This window comes from Octodon degus, unplaced genomic scaffold, assembly GCF_000260255.1.
Source record: "Octodon degus isolate 3935 unplaced genomic scaffold, OctDeg1.0 scaffold00010, whole genome shotgun sequence".
NCBI lineage: Eukaryota > Metazoa > Chordata > Mammalia > Rodentia > Octodontidae > Octodon > Octodon degus.
This window is the reverse complement of record NW_004524586.1, coordinates 24,978,577-25,001,291: the sequence shown is the minus strand read 5'-3', so window position 1 is coordinate 25,001,291 and position 22,715 is coordinate 24,978,577. Positions and strand designations below refer to the sequence as shown.

The 22,715-nt window shown below is 41.9% G+C and overlaps 1 protein-coding gene and 1 pseudogene across 4 annotated transcripts in view; one reads left to right on the top strand and one right to left on the bottom strand.

Moving 5' to 3' along the window:
- Window positions 1-1,605: 1,605 nt before the first annotated feature.
- LOC111814988 lies at window positions 1,606-1,734 on the bottom strand (annotated as a pseudogene).
- A 15,651-nt stretch (window positions 1,735-17,385) lies between these two features.
- Inpp5f (inositol polyphosphate-5-phosphatase F) overlaps window positions 17,386-22,715 on the top strand; it is a 147,884-nt gene continuing 142,554 nt past the window's right edge. For all 4 annotated transcript variants that reach the window (XM_023708983.1, XM_023708984.1, XM_004625623.3 and 1 more), the window contains exon 1: window positions 17,386-17,686. In XM_023708983.1, the coding sequence (XP_023564751.1) occupies window positions 17,590-17,686 (97 nt within the window). In that variant the 5' untranslated portion in view covers window positions 17,386-17,589. The remainder of the gene's footprint in view (window positions 17,687-22,715) is intronic.

Genomic DNA, 22,715 nt, shown 5'->3' with positions numbered 1-22,715 from the left:
TAAAGCACTAGCCATCTCCTGCTTCAACAGGGCTTTCCTTACTTCACAGCTGTGGCCATACACAGTGTGGTATTTTTTTTTTTAATTTTTTTTAATTTATGTGTGTGTGTGTGTGTGTGTGCGTGTGTGTGGCCAGCTCAGCCCACCAGGGGGCGGGGCTGGCTGGCATGTGGTGCTGGGGGATTGAACTGCGGTCCCTTTGCTTTGCTAAGCTTGTTCTAAGTAGGTGCTTTAGACCACTGAGCCATCTCACCAGCCCCACAGTGTGGTATTTTTGAATAACAATCTTATCCACAGAATCATGGTCATCAAAGGTTACAAAACCAAAGCCCCTCTTCTTTCCACTACCTCAGTTGGTCATTATTTCAATCACTTTGATTTTCCATATTGTTCAAAATAATCTCGTAGGTAATATTCTTCAGTATCTTCTTTAATGCCACCAACAAAGATCTTCACCGTTAAGTGGGCATCTGGTCTTTGAGAATCTTCTCTTCAGACAGCTCTTTGGTTCCACAACTCTTTGACTACTTTGTGTGGCCTTGCATTCATGGCTGCATCTGCCTCCTCCACAGTGGCATAAGTGACAAACCCAAAGCCCCTGGAATGCTTGGTGTTTGGGTCTCTCATTACCATGCAGCCTGTGAGTGTTCTCCCTTACTCAAAATGGCTCCTCAGACTCTCATCAGATGTTTCAAAGCTCAGCCCTCCAATGAAGAGCTTCCATAGCTGTTCAGACTCCTTGGGAGACTCTGACTTAGACATGATGGCATTCAGAAGAGAGACTAGTGATTCTTCCTCCACAGTGTCCACGAGTGGAAGGTAGATCTTGTTTCTTTACCCATTCTGCCAGTTGGTTTCTTTTGATTGGTCAATGGAAACCATTTACATTGATGCTTATAATTTATATATATTGAATTATCCTTGTCAAGTTATTTTCCTGTTGTTCATTCCCTCTTTCCCCTTTCTGTTTAAATGGTTGCTTTGCCTGATGGATTCATAGTGTTGCGGTTCATGCAGTTCTAGTCCTAGTTATCTCTTTCTGATTTGTTTCTTTTCTCTAACAGCTTTTTGTTTCTTTTCTCTAACAGTTCTTGTGTTGAATTTCTAGAATCTTGTCTATTATATACTTTTGTGTAGTTTTTTTTCAGACTATAAAAAACTTCTTTATTCAAGGCTTTAACATTGAACAGATTTCTCAAGTAAAATGGAAACACAAATCCATAAATCACCATAAAGTACACATAATACCCAGCAGGAAAACACAAAACAGCAAGTTTATACAATCCCCATTAAAGCCATGGTCGGATTCTCAGATGCTTTTTCCACCTGTCAGGTGTGTTCTGCTGGAAGCAGAGCACACCGTGGCTCCTAGGGTCACACTCAACTGAGACTGTGGCCCACAGAAACTCACATGGCAGGGCTGTGGTGGTAGGGCTGTACCCAGGAAGCAAGGCAGTCATCAGTACATTCAGTGTATTAAACAAGCTTTAAATATCAAAGTGAGAAATGAGAAGGCAACACAATCGTGTTATCAGAAAGACGTCAGGCTGGAAGGAAGGACAACTGTGTATAGCTTGAGGCTGAAAGGCAGCTTGCCAGCTAGCTTCATTTGTTTGACTTCTTGGGTAGCGGCTGTCAGGACAGGAAGCTATGAGGTTCTGGTTCATGGATTATATGATGGACACACCCCTGACTCTGCTGAACACCAAGGTTCCTCCATTCAGATTCAGACATATTCAAACTCTTCCTGGTTGATTGTATTTGTCTGAATATTATATTTGTTTAGGCTGGAGAGATAGTTCTGCAGTCTAAGTGTCAGTGCAGGGACCAAGGTTTGATCCCCTATCATGCTGTGCCAGCCTGGGTGCCAAGCCAGCCACTGAAACTGGGTGTGGTGGTACATGTCTGTGATCCCAGCACTGGGACGGCTGAGACAGGAGGATCACTATGAGTCTGAGCTGCATGGCAAGACCCTGTAGCAAATAAATAAATAAATAAATAAATGATTAAAAGAACCCATTTGCTTATGCAACATGTTCACTTTACCTGCAGGCCTTCAGCCTCACACCACCAGCCTCCAAACAACTCCCAGCAGCATGTCCTTTGTGTGGAATTTTTAAAAATCATGGCTGGGGCTGGGGATTTGGCTCAGCGGTAGAATGCTTGCCTAGCAAGCTGGAAGCTCTGGGTTCGGTCCTTGGCACCAAAACCAAAACATAAACCTCCCCTAAAAAACAGTTCAACCAAAAAAATACGGTAAAATCGAAAAAGACCGAAAACAAACAAGGCAACTGCAAAAATCATGGCTAATTGGAGTTCTATGTGTCATTTATCTATATATCAAATTATTTTTTCTGTTTGGAAAGTTTTCGGTGAACAGGTTTGGTTTTTTTTAATATCATTTGCACTATTTCCTGCTTTTTCATTGACTCTTGTCAATCATATGTTATTGTGCTTTTCATATATTGCAGCCATTGGATTGACTTTTCATGGTCCTTTGCTATTTTTAAGAAATCTTTCTTTCTTTCTTTTTTTTTTTTTTTTTTTTTTTTGGCCGAACCAGGGATGGAATTCAGGTCCTTGTGCTTGCCAGGGAAGCACTTACTCTACTGAGCCATCTCCCCGGCCCCAAGAAATCTTTCTTTTCATGATTACTAACTGCAATCCTTTATTCTATATCTGATATTATGTTTTCATGTTGGTCGATCCTGTTGCATTTACTTCCAAAGGAACTTTCTTTTTTATTTTTTTGATACTGGGAATTGAACTCGGGACCTTGCACTTGCCAGGTAGGTACTGTGCCACTGAGCTACACCCCTGGCCTTCAAAGGAATTTTTCATCTCGTGTTTGAATCTGCTTCACAGAGTCCATTTGAATCTGCTTCTTAGATTCCATTTCTTTCCTATGTGGGGCAATCATGGTTTCCATCATTTTCCTAAACTCCTCTATTATTATTTTTTTTTACCTGCGTTTCTTTTATAAGCACTATCCATATCTTTCTTTATAGTCACAATATCTTTTGTTTAGGGCCAGGCTGTGTGATAGATTTTGGGTGGTCTGGCTATGTGGGTTAAGCCCCCTCAGTCCCAAGGTTGGTGTGACCTTGCTTTAGGAGCAGGGAGGTATTGGGAGGGCTTAGTGTCCCCTGGCTATTTGTGAATGACTAATAGCTCGGCAATCTTGAGGCAAGATAGCACCTGTTGAGGATAGTTGTCAGAATACAAGCATTTAGGTTTAGAGAAACTCTGGTTCCAAATTAACCTTAATTCTTTTTCTTTTCACGTATGTACTTGGTACAGGGTCTCATTAAGCAGCTTGGACTTGTGGTGACCTTCCTGTTTTCAGTGCTGGGATTACAGGCATATGTCGCCTCGCCTGGACTTGGTCACTGGTTTAGCATGCCTCAGGGACGGGGCCAGCACAGCACGAGGGACTGGGGATGGAACTCTAGTCCCTGTGCTTGCCAAAGCAGGCACTTAGTCTGCTGAGCTATTTCGTTGGCCCTCGAATCCTTTTTCTATAGTTACTCTATGGAATAGAACGGAACATTATCCTTCCCCTTGTGCTTCTTGCTAGCCCATAAAAGTGAATCAACTATAGAGGTAGCATAGCCTGTCCCCTAGAAGTGAATTCCTCCTGATCTCCCTTGTACCCTGAAATTTGTCTCTTTGTTTTTCTTCCTCATTATCCCCTCTAAAGGTATCTGAGAGTCTGATTAGCCCTCAGTACTCTGCAGTTGTCTGAGAAATTATTTCTGATTTGATTTTCTTTTTTCTTTTTTTGGTGGAACCGGAGATTGATCTCAGACCCTTGCTTTTGCCAGGGAAGTGCTTATTCTACTAGCCATCTCCCCAGCCCCTGATTTGATTTTCTCTAGGGCCTCATTCATCTGCTTTGTTACTTCTGCTATAACCGCTTCAGAAACTCCAGGTGGGTGGCTTTCAAATTGTTCCACCTCTTTACCCCATGTTTTGCTGTTGGTAGGCTGGAAGTCTGGGGTTATATCTTGCTTAAGTGTATTCTTGTTTCTTTTCTTTTCTTTTTTTGTTTTTTAAGTTTAATCCCCAGGTTGACACTGGTAAATTGTTTGTGGTAGGTAGCTTTATTGCTAGTACTTAGAACTACTTCTCAGAGTTGTATTCTAGGTATAGTTGGTGTTCGGGCTTTGATTCTGTTGCAAGATCCTACTTCCTCAACTTATTGGGGATGAGATCTTGCCGCCTATTTGGCCTAGGCCCTGCTTCTTTGACATGGGCATATAGAACTTGTTATGACCGTAGGCAATCTCAGTGTTGTCATACCATGAAGAACAGCTGATCAGAACAATTATGTCACCTTGGCTAATGTAACCCAATCAGGGATAACAAGCAAAAAACCACAGTCTAGAAAATGACAACTGTGGTAAATATTAATTTGCCATGTCTAAAAAATATGTATGAACTGGATTTGCAGTTATATAATAAAACATAAAAGAAAATTGTATACAGTGAATGGGCCTTCAGTATGGAGATTTTATCCTCAAGGGAGAAAATTTAAAGGTGGATAAGGAAAGAAAATACAGGCATAGAGGTAAAAGAAGAGAGAAGAAACAGAGTTGAGGGACAAAGCTAGATTATGAAAACTTTGGGAAACTGGTGAAGAAGACAGGAGGGAAAGAGAGGAGGAAATGAAAACAAGAACAGAACAGCAAAAAAATCAAACTAGAAACAATGTTCACACTTATATAAAAATAAGAAAAACTGGGGTCGCCAGATAGCTCAGGGGACTAAAGCATCTGCGTAGGCAGAGCACAGGGACCGGGGTTTGATCCGCAGCACCACAAGCTGTACTGGCTGTGCCCCCAGGGCACACTGAGGCATCGATTGAGACCGGATGTGGTGGTGCAGGCCCCTAATCTCCCAGTGATCAGGAGGCTGAAAACAGGAGGAGCACTAGGAGTCCGATCTGTATAGTGAGACCCTGTAGACCCTGTACTAAGTACATACAAAAAGAACAATCAAGAAATATAAAACAAAAATAAAAACAAAGAGAAGAAAATAAAAAAGAGGAAAAAAATCCACTTCAATGCATGGTTCTGTTATCACTGGTAGATGTAAAGGGTTAATGTAAAAGTAATGTGATGAGTTAATGTAAAACTAAACATAAAAAATTACTCTGCCCAACTTTCTGTGACCTTGCTTCCTTACAAGACCACAAGGAGGCTTGGTGTACCATTGATACATCATCAATAGACTGAGAGTTCCCAGAAAACAATGCTCCCAGAAAAAATGTATGCTGAGTAATGGTCACGCTGTTCCTAAAGGTACTGTTCTATGTTAAGTCACAAATATGTTTGCCAAGCAGGATGCAGCTTCTATCTTTAAAACCTCTAAACTTCTAAAGCTCCTGGCCCTTTGTCCACTCCTGCGTGAGTATGGTCAAGCGGTCCCAGGCCTGGTAATAAAAGGCTTATATTTACATTTTAAATTGGAGTCAGATCTGGTTTCTATGTTGAGAATCCATAATAGTAGATAACATGGGTTGAGTTTAGATCTGTGTTGATTAATCCCAGCAAGCCAGGTATAGATTTGTGGTCCAGTAGTGGATTATCCCAGGAATCCTACTCCTTTGGTTCCACTGAAATTTATGCTGGCTTCTGGCTGTGAGCCTGGAGCCTGATTCATTCAGCTTGCAAACATGTTGTGTGCCTCCTGCTGTCTTGAACTCAGTTTCCTGTCAGTTTGAACTCTGCTCCTTGACCTCTTGCTGACTTGAACTGGATTTTGCCCCACCCTGACACTGGGAGCTACTAAATGGAACCAGTCCGCAGCTGCTCTGACTGTCAGGCTTATTTGGCCTCCTCAAGATGGCTACCTGCCAATTGTCCCCTCCTTGGGGATGACTAATCTAGAAAAATTCACCAGCCATTGCAGTCCACTACATCTACTGATGAGTTCTACTACTGCGTTTCTCTGTGGAGGCCTATGGGGTGACCTGTAGTCACTGTGCAGCTACAGGTTCAACCTGCCTCTCCCCTGAAGTGAGTCAGGGCTCAGGGAGAAAGCGCCACTTGTCATCTACATCTTCTGTGCTGAGGTTTCTCTCTTTACTCTCACTGTTGGCATCAATACTTGCTTCAGATCCTTGTTGAGTCTTGAGGACCCACTTCCTGGAAAGCCTGTTTCTATGCTATTTACCAGTCCACCATCTTCCCAGAAGTCCTAAATTTGGTTATTAAATCTAGGAGGGGCCGGAGAGATGGCTCAGTGGAATAAGTGCTTCCCTGACAAGCGCAAGGGCCTGAGTTCAATCCCCGGTTCTGAAAAAAAAAATCTAGGAGTCTTTTGGTAGAGTTTTGAGTCTTCTATTTAGAGTAGCTTGTCATCTGCAAATAATGATAACTTAGCTTCTTCCTTTTCAATCCTTATTCCTTTTATTGCTTTCTCTTGTCTAATTTCACTGGCTAATGTTTTTGGAACTATATTGAATAGGAGTGATGACAGTAGGCATCCTTGTCTTTTCTCTGATCTTATAGTGAAAAACTTGGGTTTTTGTCTACTTAGTATGATGCTGGCTATTGGTTTGTCATAGATGGCTTGAGATAAAGACCATCTATTCCAATTTTCTGTATAGTTTTTTAAAATTGTAAATGGGTGTTAGACTTTGTTGAATGCCTTTTCTGCATCGTCTGAGATGATGATGTGATTTTTGTCCGTGATTTTGTTAATGTGATATATTACATTTATTGATTTGTATATGTTGAACCATCCCTGCACCACTAAGATGAATTGTTTTTGGTCATGGTGTATAATCTTGATTTGCAACATGCTGTTAGCCAATATCTTATTGAGGATTTTTGCATTTATGTTCATTAAGGAGATTGTCCCGTAGTTCTCTTTTTTGATTGAATGCTTCTATGTCTGGTTTGGGTATCAGGGTAATGCTTACTTTCAGGAATCAAGGTGAGTGTGTTGCTTCTCTTTCAATTTCACTAGAGTTTGAGAGGTAGTGGCATTAGGTCTTTTCTAAAGTTCTTGTAGAATTCAGCAGTGAATCCATCAAGCCTTTGTCTCTTCTTTGTAGTTTTTTAAATTACATCTTCAATTTTACTGACTGATATTGGATTATTTAGAATTTTTTATCTTCTTGATTCAGTTTTGGTAATGTATATGCATCTAAGAATTTGTATTTTTTCTTAGTTGTCCATGTTATGAAAGCACAGATTCTCCAAGTGGGTATTGATGGCCTTTGTGATTTCTGCAGAATTCGCTGTGATTTCACCCTTTTCACTTCTAGTTGCATAGATTTGAGTCTTTTTATTTTTTATAAGATTGGCTAAGAGTTTGTTTGTTTTAGAAAGCCACATTTTGAACATTGTTTATTTTTTACATTTTTGCAACTGGTCTCTGGTTACCCCTTATAGTTGCAAATATCATCTTGGAAATTTGGGAGCTCATGTCATATAGGTCTTGCTTTATCTTGGTCTTAACCATCCAGCAGAAAAGTGTAAAAACGAAGTATAAAAAGTAAAGCCATATTAATATGCTGTGCTTTAAAAGGCTCAAGTCGACAACTTCTGACATTACCTACAGAAAGCCCACTACTGTTATGGACTACTGGACTATATTGGAATATTTTGCTGAATTCACGCACCTACAATATTTAAATGACAGTGAAATACCTTTCTCTGACAAAACTAAACAAAAAAAAGGGGATACAAATGAAGGATCATTTTGTATCAGTATATTCAAAATAGTTAGGATGGGCCGGGGAGATGGCTCAGTAGAATAAGCGCTTCCCTGGCAAACACAAGGGCCTGAGTTCAATCCCCGGTTCCGAAAAAAAAAAAAAAAAAAAATGTATGAAGACAAAATAGTTAGGATAAATACAAGGCTACTTTCTCTTAATTCAATGAATAGAAAGATTTGTTCTAATAGTGTTTGTAGGTAGGATATCATGTCTGCATTTTGTACTATGAATAACCACTAAGAAGACAACAATATGCGTTGTAATAATTATTGAAACTGTACTACTAATAGTTTTTTTTTTTTTTTTTGTGGAACCAGGGATTAAACTCAGGCCCTTGCACTTGCCAGGGAAGTGTTTATTCCACTGAGCATCTCCCCAGCCCCTACTAATTGGTCTTGAAACTGTCTCATTGCCATTTGCTTCTCAGTAAAACTATTAAAAAAAAACAAAAAAAACAAAACAAATGAAGAAATTTGGGAGCTCACATTCTGCCCTTGTCCTGCCCTTCACTCCCACCGTACCCTGCCCTACTGTGCCTTTGCTCATTCTGGAGCTGCCCACACTCCCAGCACAACCCCAGCCCCGACCCATGCCCTGCCCTGCACCTCTTCAGGTTCACTGAAGGGCTGTTGAAAAATCCAGGGAAAAGAACGGAGTAGTAATGGAAAGCCAAAACCCCATATTCCTTTGTCACTCTCTGCCACTCTTGCAAATTGGTGAAACACCATCAGATGCTATTATTTTGTTTAAGCAGGAGAAAAACAACATGTTCAAAAGCTACTGGGTAGCCTTCCCAAGGATGTATTGCCTCTATACAACTTCTCCTGCCCTGTTGTTCTCTGGTGCAGCGAAAAGCCTGTTTGAAAAAAGAATCTCTAACGTGATTATCTAACAGAACACATTTCTCGACAGCTAGCATCGACTTGTGACAGTACAGGCCAGGCTCTGACAGGTCATCTGCCTAAGAAGTGCCATTAGCAGAAGCAGAACAAAACACTCCATTGCTGTAGCTGAAAATAAATGGTAGGAAAAAGCTGCGTTCCTCATACTCCATTTTAAGAGGGTTCAACCTTACAAAGCTGGCTCCATCTTTAACTCTCTTCTCTTTGACAGCCTTCAAGATCTCAGGAAAGCTCAAAAACATCAGGCTGAGTATGAAGAATGAGTAAGGAGCACCGTCTTTGCACTCCCAGTGTGCAAAAGAAAAAAGGTTTTAGAGACTTAGGTAATTAATCACCTAAAAATCTTCTTCTGTGTAGGGTGGAGGAATGTGCACATAAGAAAACACACATAACTATATATCTTGTTTTTTCAATTTAAAGCATTAAAATGACACAGATAATTACTCAGAGTAGTGGCACATGCCGGTAATCCCAGCACTCTGGGAAGTTTTGGGAGGTGGCTTGCTCCCAAGTTCAAGACCAGTCCGGGCATTTTAACAACTCAAGAAGACCCTCTTTAAAGAACAAAGAAAAAAGAAAAAGGGGCTCAGGTTGTGGCATGGTACGAAGCCCTTGGGTTCAGGTCTGACTGCTGCAAAACAAGTAGCAGCAACAATAATAACAACAAAACATAGTTAAAGAATAAATAGTATATAGGACTATAACGTGAAAAACAAAAGCATCTACCTTCCGTCCTACATTCTGGTTTCCCATTTTTTGTCTCTTCCTTACCATTCCTGTCCTTTAGAGGTTACTTGTTTAATTTCAGAAAAATTGTGGGTTTAATATAACATCTCTCCCACTCAAAACAGAAATGGGAGATTACAAAAACATTATTCTCCAACTTGGAATTTCTCCATGTAACAGTGTATTTGTTATAGTGGGTTTTTTTTTTTCCCCAAAATTTACTTATTTGGGATTATCTAATTTTAAAAAATACTTTTTTCTAAAATTGAAAAATAACTGCATAACAGAAACAAAGTGAGAGACCTCTGGCTTTAGAAAATATGAAAAAATTACTGTAAAATGCTAATTATCTTTCCCCTGCAAGAAGAGAAATTTTAGTTGTAGGAAATACATTCCCTCTCTGTCTCTGTCTCTGTCTCTATCTCTGTCTCTGTCTCTCTTTCTCTCCACACACACACAGACAAACACATAGACACACACTAATTACTAAGCTATTTTAAGCAATAACTAGGGTCTTTGAAAAATTCAGTCCATAATCCATACAATTGAAAAGAAAGTATTTATCAATCCTTGAGGGATAAAAGTGAAGAAAAGATGTTCTACACTAAACAAAGCAATCTCTCTCTTTTAGACCAACACAATAGTCTCTTCACAAGGAAATATCCTCTCTTGGTCTATAGTCTGTTAGTTTCTCTCTGTGTCATTTTATGGTACTGGAGATTGAATCTAGGACCTTCCCACTAAGCTTCATCTTGGGCTCCTTTTAAAGTTTTATTCCGAGACAGGATCTCACTAAGCTGCACAGGCTGGTCTCCAATTTGTCCTGCTCTTGCTTCAGTTCTCCAGAATGCTAGGATTATGGGTATATGCCACCACATCTGATTCTACAGTACTTCTCAATTGAATGATTTTATACATGTCCAAGGGGTGCAAAATGGTAATTACTGTGTCCAACTGTCCTTATGGGAGTGATGTGAAGAGGCAAACAAATCCATTGAGAAGCTGGCTGATCATTGGTCAAATGTAAAATTTGGCTTGTATCTTAGTCTGTTTGGGCTAACAATAAAATACCATAGACTAGGTGGTTTGTAAACAACAGAAATTCATTCCTCACAGTTTTGAAGTTTAAGATTCAAGTGTTGGCAGTTTGGTGTCTGACAAAGACCTGTTTTCTGGTTTATGGGTGGGCAGCCATTTTCCTGCTGTGTTCTAACATGGCAGAAGGAATAAGGGATCTTGGGAATGGCTCTTTCATAAAGGCTATCCCATTGATGGACTGACCAATTGTCAAAGGGCTGGCTTCCTAATATTCTCACATTTAAAGGGAGATAAAGGCTGGGTGTGGTGGTGTGTGCCTGTCATCCCGCTCTTGGGAGGCTGTAAACAGGTGGATCACTTCGAGTCCGATCTAGTAGTGAGACCCTGAACACCCTGTAGACTTCTCTAAAATACAATAAATAAATAAATAAATAAATAAATAAATAAAATAAAGGGAGATAAGTCTTTGCTTCATGCCATGCTGCTCTACTTGGAGCCCTCTGACTATGGCCTGAAACCTCTACAGATGGTTAGCCAAAACAAACCCTTCATCCCTTAACTGGTGGGTATTGACTATTTTGTCCCAGCAAAGAAAAAGTAACTAAGACAAAAGAGATGGGAATGTATCTCAGTGGCCCTGGGTTTAATCCCCAGTACCACCAAGGGAGGGGGAAGCAAATAAAATAAATAAATAAGCAGCCTCTTGTTAAATGGGAAAAATATACATATATATTTTAAAGAAAATCAGCCAGGCATGGCAGTGGACACCTGTAATCCCAGCACCCAGGAAGCTGAGGTAGAAGGATTGACACAAGTTTGAAGCTAACCTAGGCTAATAGTGAGTTCAAGTCCAGCCTGAACTACATAATGAGACTCTGTCTCAAAACAAAACAAAACAAAACAAAACAAAACAAAACAAAAAAAACAACAAAAGGCCCAGATTGGGCAATTTGGAGACCTAGAGAAACCTTGTTTCAAACTTTAAAAATAGGGAAAGGTTGGGATAGCCAGGTGTGGTGGTACACACCTGTATTCCTAGCAATTAGGAGGTTGAGGCAGGAGGATTGCTGCAAGTTTGAGGCCAGTCTGGGCTACAAAAACAAAACTAATTCAACTTTGGTAATGCCTGTGTGTAATCCTAGCACCTGACTGGGAAGAACTGTAAGGGGACAACCTGGGCTACCTAGAAAGTACTACAGCCTGTACTATATAGCAAGAATCTCTCAATCCATCCATCCATCCATCCATCCATCCATCCATCTATCCTTCTCTCCTTTGAAAGAATTCTGAGGTACAGACAAGACTGAAGAGACAGAAGGTGATAGTACAAGTCTATAATCCTTGCAGTCAGGAGGCTGAGATAAGCAGATCACGTTTTTGAGGCCAGCCTGGGCTAAATACAGTAGTGAGTGGGCCAGCCTTGTGTACATAGTGACACCCTGTTGGAAAAAAAAAAAAAAGACTGAAGAAGGTTCTTACTGGATGTAGTTTTGCATATCTTTAATTCTAGCTATTTGGGAAACTGAGGTAGAAGGATCACAAGTATGCCAGTAATCTGGGCAATTTAGTAAAACTCTATCTGTCTGTCTGAATGAATGAATAAATAAAATGCCTGAAGATGTAGCTCAGTGCTCCCTAAACTCAATCTCCAGGACTGAAAAGAAAAACTCTTCATAGACACAAACACACAACACACAAGACTGTGGACAAATTAGCCCGAAGACAGGAGATGGGATTAAATGTTCTATTTCTTCAGAGGACACCAGACAAATCAAAACACCCCAGAAATGCAGAAACAAATAATAAACCTGATGTTCAAGAGGTGTAGCTCAACATTGGCCAAGCAATGGCCATGACTCATCCACATGGCTGACACTGACAAAGGTTCTACAATCTGAGGTACAGGATCTCAGGATAAATCCTGAGGGGATTTCACTGACCTTATCAGACCCAAAAGCTACAACTCTTGTTGCATAGGTCCTGCTTTACCTTGGTCTTAACCATCCAGCAGAAAAGCATAAAAATGAAGTATAAGAAGTAAAGCCATGCTGTTATGTTGAGCTGTAGGGGACTCAGGTCAACAATTTCTGACATTGCCAGTCAAGCAGAAGACCCAATACTATTATGGACTACTGGACTTTTTTGGAATATTTTGCTGAGTTGACACACCTATAATATTCAAATAACAGAACTTAACAAAAAAAGGGGATACAGATGAATGTCCATTTTGTATCTGTGTATTCACAGTGGTTAGGCTAGATATATAGTTACATTCTCTTAATGAATAGAGGGATTTGTTTTAATGGTATTTGTAAATAGAATATCATGTCCGTATCTTGTACAGCAGTTAACCACTAGGAAGAGAGTATGCAATGTGTTAATTATTGAAACTTTCCTACCAATTTGGTTTGAAATTGTCTCATTGCTATTTGTTTCTCAATAAAATTATGGAAAAAAAATTTTAAAAAAGAGGTGTAGCTCAGTAGTAGTACTGTCTGGCATGCATGAAACACTGGGTTCAACCCCTAGCACTTCAAAAATAAAAGCAAAACAATTGGGATAGTGATCATTTATATAGCATTAACTATGTGGGTGTAGTGGATTTCTAACAGGTGATCAGCTTATTACACCCAACTGAATTAAATTAGCATGGTGCTGAGTGTGGATGGCCCACCTGAGGATTGTTGCCAGCAGCATAAAGGCAGAACAGGAGAAGCTGCTGGAATGCTGTTTGCAGAAGCTGATGGAAGCTGCTAGTTCTCTTGAGTTGTTCTGCTCAAGGACCTTGTCATGCTGACTTTCCCGATGAACTTTGGAAAAGCTTGAGTCCTCATCTTGAGCACGGAATCCTGGCTCTGGAGGGGAAGAGGGTGAACTGCTCAGCCTCATGACACTTGTCACATTGGCTTTCCTGATGAGAACTTGGGAGTTCCTCATCACTGGAGGAGCTTAGCACCTCACTGTTACTGAGGACGGCTGTAGTACTTTCGGGGGAGCTCTGGTGCTTACCTTGAGCATTGCTTCCTAGCTCCAGTTCAGATCCCTCAGCTTGCTAGCACAGATCCTTCATCCCATTGGCATAGACTTCCTAGCTTCCACCACTGATCCTTGGGCCTTTCCAGCACATATTCATGAAATGGGCCTGCATGAGACTTTGTTGTGGGCTCTAGACCTCCAGCTGGGCTGGTAGGAGGTACTGTTGTGATCTCTAGGCCCTCAGCTGGATTCTTTAGTATTTAGTGTGTGGATAGATTTTCTTCACTTGTAGTTCATGATTCTTGGGTGATTCATTATAAAATACTATTATAAAACGTGTCCTGTACTATATTGTTCACCTTGCATAGCTCCAGATCACAAGAGTGGACACATTTACTGTGGGCACATTGATTGATATCAGTAATGGGAAGATCCCTAGTGATCCTTGCCCCTGTCCTCATCCCCACCCCTGCCCTTTCTTGGTGTGCTAGTAATTGAACCTACATCCTCCAGCAGGCCCTGTAAGTGCTCTGCCACAGAGTTATACTCCCTGGCCCATCATCTCTTTTAATAAGAAAACTGGGACTAAAAGAGACTAAGTGACTTGACCAAGATCACATAGAACTGGATGGGTCCTAATACCTTAGGGAACATAGTTATGTTAGTATAGACACAGCATGCATATAAAAGAAGATAAATGGTATAATGGTGATCAATGTTTAAAAAATAGAACAGCATCACATAAATTTTCCTCTATAATCCCATGGGACTGGGAGACGTTGTCATAGAAGCTACAAGAGTGTGATGGAAGCTGGCAAGTAGCTAGCAACCAAGGTTGGGGAGGCCAGCCAGGAAGTAGAGACGCTGAAGGAAACATGGCTCAAAAAGCCCAAAGCAGGAGCTGGGCTGGGCCACTGTGGTAGGAGCATGGCTATGTGACCATGCTTGGAACAAAACATTTTCTCTCTTCATTCACTCTGCTCAGTCAGGCTCGGGCTTTACATACTTCAAAACTGAGCTTGCATTTGAAATGTGAGTGACAGCTGTGTATATATTTGGGTCAGACAGATTATGGGAGCATCTTCCGACCACATTTCTCTTTCCTAAGGACTCTACTTCAACCCTGGATTTTTGGTAACCAGCTTCATATAAGTTAATGACTGACTGCCATCCCTCCTCACCCCCAGCTGCTGCCTAGCAGATTTTTCTCAGGAAAAACAAACAAACAAAAAACTCAACAACAACAAAACCAAAAAACAATGCTAGGGTCTTGCCCACATGAAATACTGTTTAATTGGTCTGAAGTGCAAGCATTATTTTTTGTTTGTTTTATAGTACTGGAGATGGAAGCTTGGGCCTCCTTCGTAAGCAAGGGTTCTAGCACTGAGTTACATCCCAGCCCTTTTAAATTTTGAGACAGAATCTCAATTGCCAGGCTGATTTGGAATTTGCAATCCTCCTGCCTCAGTCTTCCTGGTAGCTGGAATTACAGGCGTGTGTTGGAAAGCATTGTCCAAACATTTTTATGTTTGAAAAATTCCTCAGGTGATTTTAACAGGTAGCCAGAGTTGAGTTACTGATTTAATACATTAGGAAAAGTTCTTACAGCTAATCAGTATTTAAGCAGCATTGCTTTATATCTGGCAAAGTGATTCATTAAAAAGTAACGAAATAATTTGCAGGACATACGGTTCTCGTAGGACTTTCTCATTACTCAGTTTTACTAAGAAAAATCAACATATGGCTGAAATCAACAATAAGTCAGAAACTGATGATTTGTATGTGGGTGTGGGGTGTGGGTGGGGTTGAAACAGTCTCACTAGGGAGCCCAGGCTGACTTTGAACTAGCTTACATAACCTAGGTCAGCCTTGAAAGTTGCTATAGTAATCACAATTCTCTTTGACATAGTTAGAGCCCACTATAGGGACAGAGGACACATTCCTTGGCTCTTACCCTGTTACTCATTAAGAATAGTAGGTTTTGTGTTTTCTTCTGAGGGGATCAGGGACTTAACCTCAGTTTTGCTAAGATGAGTTACTCTTTACTTGGCCCTACAGATGACCAATAGGTAACTAAAAAAGTAAAAAATAAAAACCAAAAAAACTGCCAAAGCTTTAATCCTCATTTTGTATCTTTTATTATCTTAAAGCTTTGGATCTATGTGATAATCATTTAGAAAAAGTTGACAAAACAAAGCTTATTAGCCTACATATGTCAGAGCTATCTCATCACCCTTGGAGACTGAGGACATTAAGGTAAGAGATTTACATGGACATTCAGCGCTGCCTAAAAGTCTTCTTTCCCCTAGACTTTGGATTGCCTTAGATTCCAGTACAGCCTCCCAAAACTGTTTGCTCCAACGAGAAACAACTTATGGAAACTGAAGCCATGTTTCTCAAGCCAGAATGATCAGCTCAGGATTTACAAAACCAGGACTTGAGATAAATAATTAACCAGACCTGTACCCACCACAGTACTCCATACAACTGGCACCTTTTGTGAATGAGCCTCCCTGATCCACCTCTTTAGACCTGTGCCCCTTCTCACTCTCTTCTGTCTGGCATATGGCTTTATCTTTGCCAGAGCCATTCCCTCCCCCAAACCCCCCTTCGTGTTCTCTCACTTTCCAATTAAAGCTTTTGCTGTAAATTCACCCCGATTGCCTGAGTTTCCATTATTATAGAAGTAAGAACCTGCTAGCTGGTAATCCCTTGACTCTCACCTTGAGGCATCTGGGCAGGCTACCAGGTACAGTGCTTACTGACAAAGTATTCAAGACCTCGTTGTCGTGGTCCATTTTGTGCTATGGAAAATCAACAGTGAAATCAGCATGGGCCGGAATAATAAGTAACGTGCAATTCCTGCTTTTGGGCCCTCTCCTTTTTTTTTGGGGGGGGGCTTTCCTTTATATTTGTGTACCTTAAAAGTATTACTTTCCCTTTCTTATCTCTGATACTTTGTGTTTTTTAAATTTCTTTACAAGGCAGGAGATGGTAGAAAGACATTGATTTAGAGGACCTGGTGTGTAATTACAATTCAGCCACCAGCTGAGACCAAGACGTTCCTGAGATTCCACAGCTGGACAGACTCGCAGCTGGATTTGGCACTGGACATCTTACTCCCTAAGTACATTCTGTTCAGGACCCCCCCATCCCTACCCCCGGCCATATTACACTCTCGTCAAACAACATCCCCTCCATTTCATTTTCTGTGTCAAGTCTTCTCACACCAATCCTGCCTAACTTGGGGCATAGCGGCGTCTGTACCTTCTTACTATTTAGCCCCGTGCTGCTAACATTTGTGTTTTTTTCGATTGTTACAGGCGCCTCTTTGTTGAGGTGCATGGAGCTAATGACTGTTGTTGTCAATGTAAATAGGAAATGCCCAAACAGAAGCTACCAGCGCCCCACGGAGAGCCGGACTGGACCTGGGGGCCCGCAGCTAGTCCCGTGGGCCCCACTTCTGCTGTCACAGGGCTCGGCGCAGGCACTGTGTGAGTGAGCTCAGGATCTTGGGGAATGTACCCGGGAAAGGAGTGGGTGTCTGGCTAGATTCAGGAGCGCAGCCAGACTTTGAGGAGAGGACGTGAATAACCCACCGACGTGGGCAGGGAGCACCGTGCGTGGGTGTCTGTCCCAGACTCTGCGGAGGAAGGCAGCCAGCTACTCCAGCCTGACAGCCACACCGGTGCCCGGGGTCGCCCCGGGGGAGGGGGGGAGGCAGCCCTGGCCAGCGGGCGTTGGGGCCTAGGCAAGTCAGGAGAAGCGGGGTGGACTGGCGGAAGGAGAAGGATCCAGAACAGCCGGGGGGAGGAGCTCGATGCGAAGGCGACGCGAAAGGGCACTCGGGGAGCGGGAAGGAGAAAGGCTGGTAGAGATTGGGCGGATCCGGGGGCGGGGCCAAGGGCGGGGCCAGGAGCCGATCGGGGAGGAGCCGGTGAGGGGCGGGGCCATAGCCGGGGGCGGAGCCCGAAGGGGGCGGGGACGGGAAGGGGCGGAGCCGGGGGTGAGGCCTCACCCGCCGAGGCAGCCGCCGCCCGGGCGCGTTATACTCGGGCGGGTGGGGCCCGCGGTGTTCCGCGGCTACTGCCCGGAGCGGTCGGTCCCAGGCCACTCCCGGAGGCGCAGGCTCCGGCGGCTGCGACTGAGAAGACGCCCCGAGGGCCTGCAGGCTCCGGGGCCCGGAGGCAGCCGCCTCCCTCGGATCGCGGGGCCGGCATGGAGCTCTTCCAAGCCAAGGACCACTACATCCTGCAGCAGGGCGAGCGCGCGCTGTGGTGCAGCCGCCGCGACGGCGGCCTCGAGCTCCGACCGGGTGAGGCTCGCGGCGCGGGCTGGGGCGCCCTGGGCCGGGCGGGAGCGGAGGGGGCGCGGCCGGGTCTCTGCGGGGTGGGGACTTGGAGCGAGCTGTCAGTGTTTTCTGACCCGGCGGCCGCGGCCTCCACCGCGCCTGACCCCTGTGGAGACTGGGAGAGAGGAGAGGCCGGCGACCGCGTCCGCGAGCGCGTGCCTAGCCCGCCGTCGGGTCGGGTCGGGTCGGGTCGGGTCGGGTCGGGTCGGGTCGGGTCGGGGCCTGGCCTGGCGCGCGATGCGGCTTCTCGGGATCCTTGGCGGGAAGTTCTGGGTTCGAATTCCCTCCAGTTCAATGGAAGCTTTTGCGGGACAGTCCCTGTTGACATTCATGTGGTCCAGCTCCCTTATTAAAGTGTGACTTCGAGATGGTTACTTCGTAGGCGCTGGTCTGAAGCACTTGTCTTTAATTTTAATATCACAACTAAACGGTGTTGTTAAAAATTTTTTTTGGTGGTACTGGCAGTTGAATCCAGGATCTTCGCACCACATCACATCCCTACCCCTTTTTATTTATTTATTTTTATGTATTTAGTACAGGATCTATAGGGTCTCATCACACCCTTTTTATTTTGAGACAAAGTCTAAGTCACTAAATTGCCTTGGGGCTGGGCTCGAACTGGTGGTTCTCCAGTCTTCCTTTCCCAGAGTGCTGGGATTACAGGTGTGTGCCACCATGCTTAGAGAAAATATTATTTTTTTAAATTTTGTTTTTGTGACTAGTTTGTGCTGTATAGATTATATCGCAGACCTGCTTTTAGTTCTCAGGTAGGAGAGGCCTATGTCCAGAGGGTTTTTTTTGTTTTTTTTTTTTTTTCTGGAAGATTATGTGCTTCTCTTGAGTAGCCGATAGTTCAGTAGGGGATGTCTTCCACTTTAGCTAGTCCTTTTCCTCAGTCACTCAAGATCCAAGTTTTAGCTTAGCCTCTAAATCACGATTAGCCTGAGAGACCTTGCCAGGTAATAAAAGAATTGGGAGGGGGCTGTAGTTCATGGAAAAGCTCTGGGTTCAGTACCGTTAACACACACCCGCACAATCACTAGATTTGGAGAAACTGAATTTCTGTGTTCTCTCCAGTGCCAGTGGAACCTTGGCCCTCAGTCGTGGTAGGCAAGCTCCCCACCGTTGTGCTCCATCGCACTCCTGTTCACTTATTTATTGTCATATGGGAAAATGAACCTGGGGCATCCACTGCGTGCACATGCGTGCGGGTGTGTATTGTGTGTGTGTGTGTGTGTCTTTTTCAGACAGGGTTTTGTTGTGCAGTTTTGGCTGTCCTTGAGCTCCCTTTGTAGCCCAGGCTGGTCTGGAATTTGCAACCATCCCTCAGCCTTCCTGGGATTACATGCAGGTGTGCGCCTCCATGCCCTGCCCACTTTTTAATTTTGAGACAGGGAGGTGGCTCATTGCCAGGCTGGACTTGAACTTTTATTCTCCTGCCTCAGCTTTCCACAACGTTGGCATTACAGGTACGCACTACCATGCCTGGCTCTTTTTATTTTTTGAGAGTGGGTTTGCACAGATTGCCCAGGTTGACCTCAATTTTGTGATCCTCTAGCCTCAGCCTAGTTGGGATTATAGACATCTGCTACTGTATCCAGCTGAGAATACAGGCTGTGAATTCTTTGAGTAGTCATAGCATTTTATGTTTACTTGTATTTCTAGTATGTATCTAGAAAGAATTACATGGTATGAACTGAAAAGTGTAAAAAGATTCAAATAAGTTTTTCAGTTGAGCCTGTTTACCATTTATGTGATGGTTTCCAAGGTCAGGTCCTTTATTATTCCCAATCCCGATAACAACTTTACTGAGCAGGTGGTGACATCCTCTTTTTCAGATGAAAGGTCCAGAGAGTAGAATTGGGACACTGATAATTGGTTCTGTGACCTCTAGAACAATTTTCGGCAGGCCCACTACTTTCTTAGGAAGGCCTACTGGTGGTTTTGCTAGAGCAGTGAGAGAGACATTCATTATTATTTTTTCTTTTTCTAGGCTCTTGCTGTATTTTCTTTCTTTTACTTTTTTGTTTCCTCTTTTCACACTGAAGACAAAACTACTGCATCCACATAAAGTTCTTGCTGATCTTGGGACAGACATTGTAGATAGGCTAATTTAGCAAGTTTCCTGCCATTTTTTTCTTTCTTTTCTTTTTTTTTTTTTTTTTTTTTCTTTCTTTCTTTCTTTCTTTCTTTCTTTCTTTCTTTCTTTCTTTTTTTTTTTGCTAATTTGGCCATTTATCTGGCTTCCCAAGCCCCCTAAAATTGGAGTGAGTCTTCCATGCAGTGTGAAGCAAAGCAGATTTTAAAATTTTCAGGCTGTCAAAGAAGCCAACTCCTTGGAGTTGAAGAGAGTAGACTTTTAGAGCTGGGTGGAACTTTAGATCATTGCCAACTAATCTGACAGGACAAACCTCAGTTTCCTCAACTATAAAGGTAACTTGGGTCAAGAGACTTGGATTAAGCCAGGTTTTTGGATTACTATTTATCCAAATCCATATTAGAAAGCAAATTTAAAACTTTTCCTGAATAAAATGGCTATAGCCTTTTCTATTAAGTTTAACTCATTTTTTGAAGTATTACCAGCCAACCACAGAGTAAAAGTAGACTTTAAAGAAAAAAAAAAAAAAAAAACCTAGGGGAAGGAAGAGGCTATTATGTTTCAGAAATAACAGCTTGTTTTGACCTTTAGGTGTTAGCGAATGAATAAATAATTCCTTTACTTTACCAAATTATTCGATTCAGTAGTCAAGATATAGCTGTTTAATAATATTTTTTAAAGTTTTTGCACAAAAATGATGTTACCAGCAGAATAAAAAGAAAACGCACGAAGTGGGAAAAAATTTTAGCCAACTGTCCCTCCAACAAAGCACTTCTATCTAGAACACACAAAGAAAAAAAAAAATCAGGCCTCCAAAATTCAAAGACCCAATCCAAAAAGGGGCATCTGAGATTAATACACACTTCTCAGATGAAGAAATGCAAATGGCAAATAAACATATGAAAAAGTGTTCAACATCATTGGCCATCTAAGAAATGGAAATTGAAACAACATTGAGATTCCGTCTCCAGGAAGAGTGGCTATCATCAAAAAAATCATTCAATAATAAATTCTAGCAAGCCTGTAGGGAAAAAGGAACCCTTCTCCATTGTTGGTGGGAGTGTAGACTGTTATAGCTATGGTGGAAATCAGTGTTGAGGTTCTCTAGAAAACTAGGATTGGTGGTCCCATTCAACCTAGAAATATCTTCTGGATATTTTCCCAGAAGAATTCAAAACATCATTCTATAGTGACATATGTGCACCCATGTTTATAGCATACCTAAATCTTGGAAGCAACCCAAATGCCCATCAACTGAGGAATGGATAAAAAAAATGTGATATTTTTATACACTGGAATATTACTTAGTTATAAAGAAAGATAAATTCAAGAATTTTTTAGGTAAATGGATGCAACTAGAGACCACACACATAGCTGAAATAAGTCAGACCCACATGTGTGAACATTATATTTTCTCCCTAGCATAAAAACTTGGAAAAGTAAATAAAACCTGAAAGGTACAGTAGATATTGTGAAAGGGAAAGAAGAGATTGCTGAAAAGGAAAGAACAACTAGGATGAGAGAAAAGAAAGAAATGAAGAGGGAGTACACACACACACACACACACACACACACACGATAGCTAAAGTAATTGTACTACTAATTTCTATTGGTTTATTGAAAGCAACAGTTAATGTTTATTTTTTATTTTGTCCAATTTTGCATCCTTACAAAACAACTACTTTGAAGATAACAATATGTGAGATAGCAGCAGCCATTGTTGAATTCCTATCATCTTGTTTTGAAATTTACTGTCTTTTAAAAAAAATTATTGTCTTTAAAAAATAGACTACATACTTTTCACATTTTTTCTTATGTATGCAGTTATTTAAAATTATCTTTATTTTGTTAAGCTTTTCTCTCTATGCTTTTTTTTTTTTTAATTTTTTTAAATTTAAGACAGGGTCTCATTTTGTAGTTCAGGCTGACCTTCAAGTTGCTACATAACCCAGGCTGGCCTTAAACTCACAGCAATCCTGCCCCAGCCTCCAGAATTCTAGGGTCATAGGTGTGAGCCACCATGCCTAGTTGCACCCTCTGCTTTTATGGTTTATTATTGTTTTTGGTGACAGCATTTAGGTTTTTTTTGTATTTTATTGGTTATTCAGTTCAGTAGTTTACTAAGGCTTCTTTTTCTTTCCTTCCTTCCTTTTTTCCTTTTTTTTTAACATAGGGTTTTGTAGGGGTTGGGGAGATAGCACAGTAGAATAAGCGCTTGCCTGGCAAGCTCAAGGGCCTGAGTTCAATCCCCTGTTCCGCCAAAAAAATTAAAAAAAAAAAAAATAGGGTTTTCCTATATATATGTAGTCCAGTCCAGCCTTTGAACTCATGTAGTCTGTACTAGCCCTGAAATCCAGATCCTCATGCCTCAGCTTCTTGAGTGCTGGGATTGTAGGTATGGACTATCACACCAGGCTGCAAATCCACTTCTTTACAGTAGGGCTGTAGTATAAGACTGAAAAAGCCTGTGGGCATTAAGACTTTTACCAGAAGCTTTTGAACAACCTGAAGCAGGAGTCATTCTTATACTAGAGACATCAGAAGAAAAAGTATTGATATTTAAGGTGAAATTGACCGTTTCCATAGCCTGGAATGTTTGTTACTGTCCATTCATTTTCTCTCTAGTTCACTGTGTTAAAGACCCAACTCCAAGACACTTCCTACCCTGTGCTCACGTAACCCTAGTTCCTGGGCAGAATTTTAGTCACTTGCACTGTGTTCAAAGAAAAAGAACATATACAATTCAGTGATAATCCTGCCTTACAGCATCTATAATGATACTACTTCTCCAGTGGACAGTGTATTCCATAAGGCAAGGACCATATTTATTTCTCTTTGTCTTTCTAGGCTTTAGAGTGTTTATAACACAGAAAGCTTGTTTTTTTTTTTTTTTTT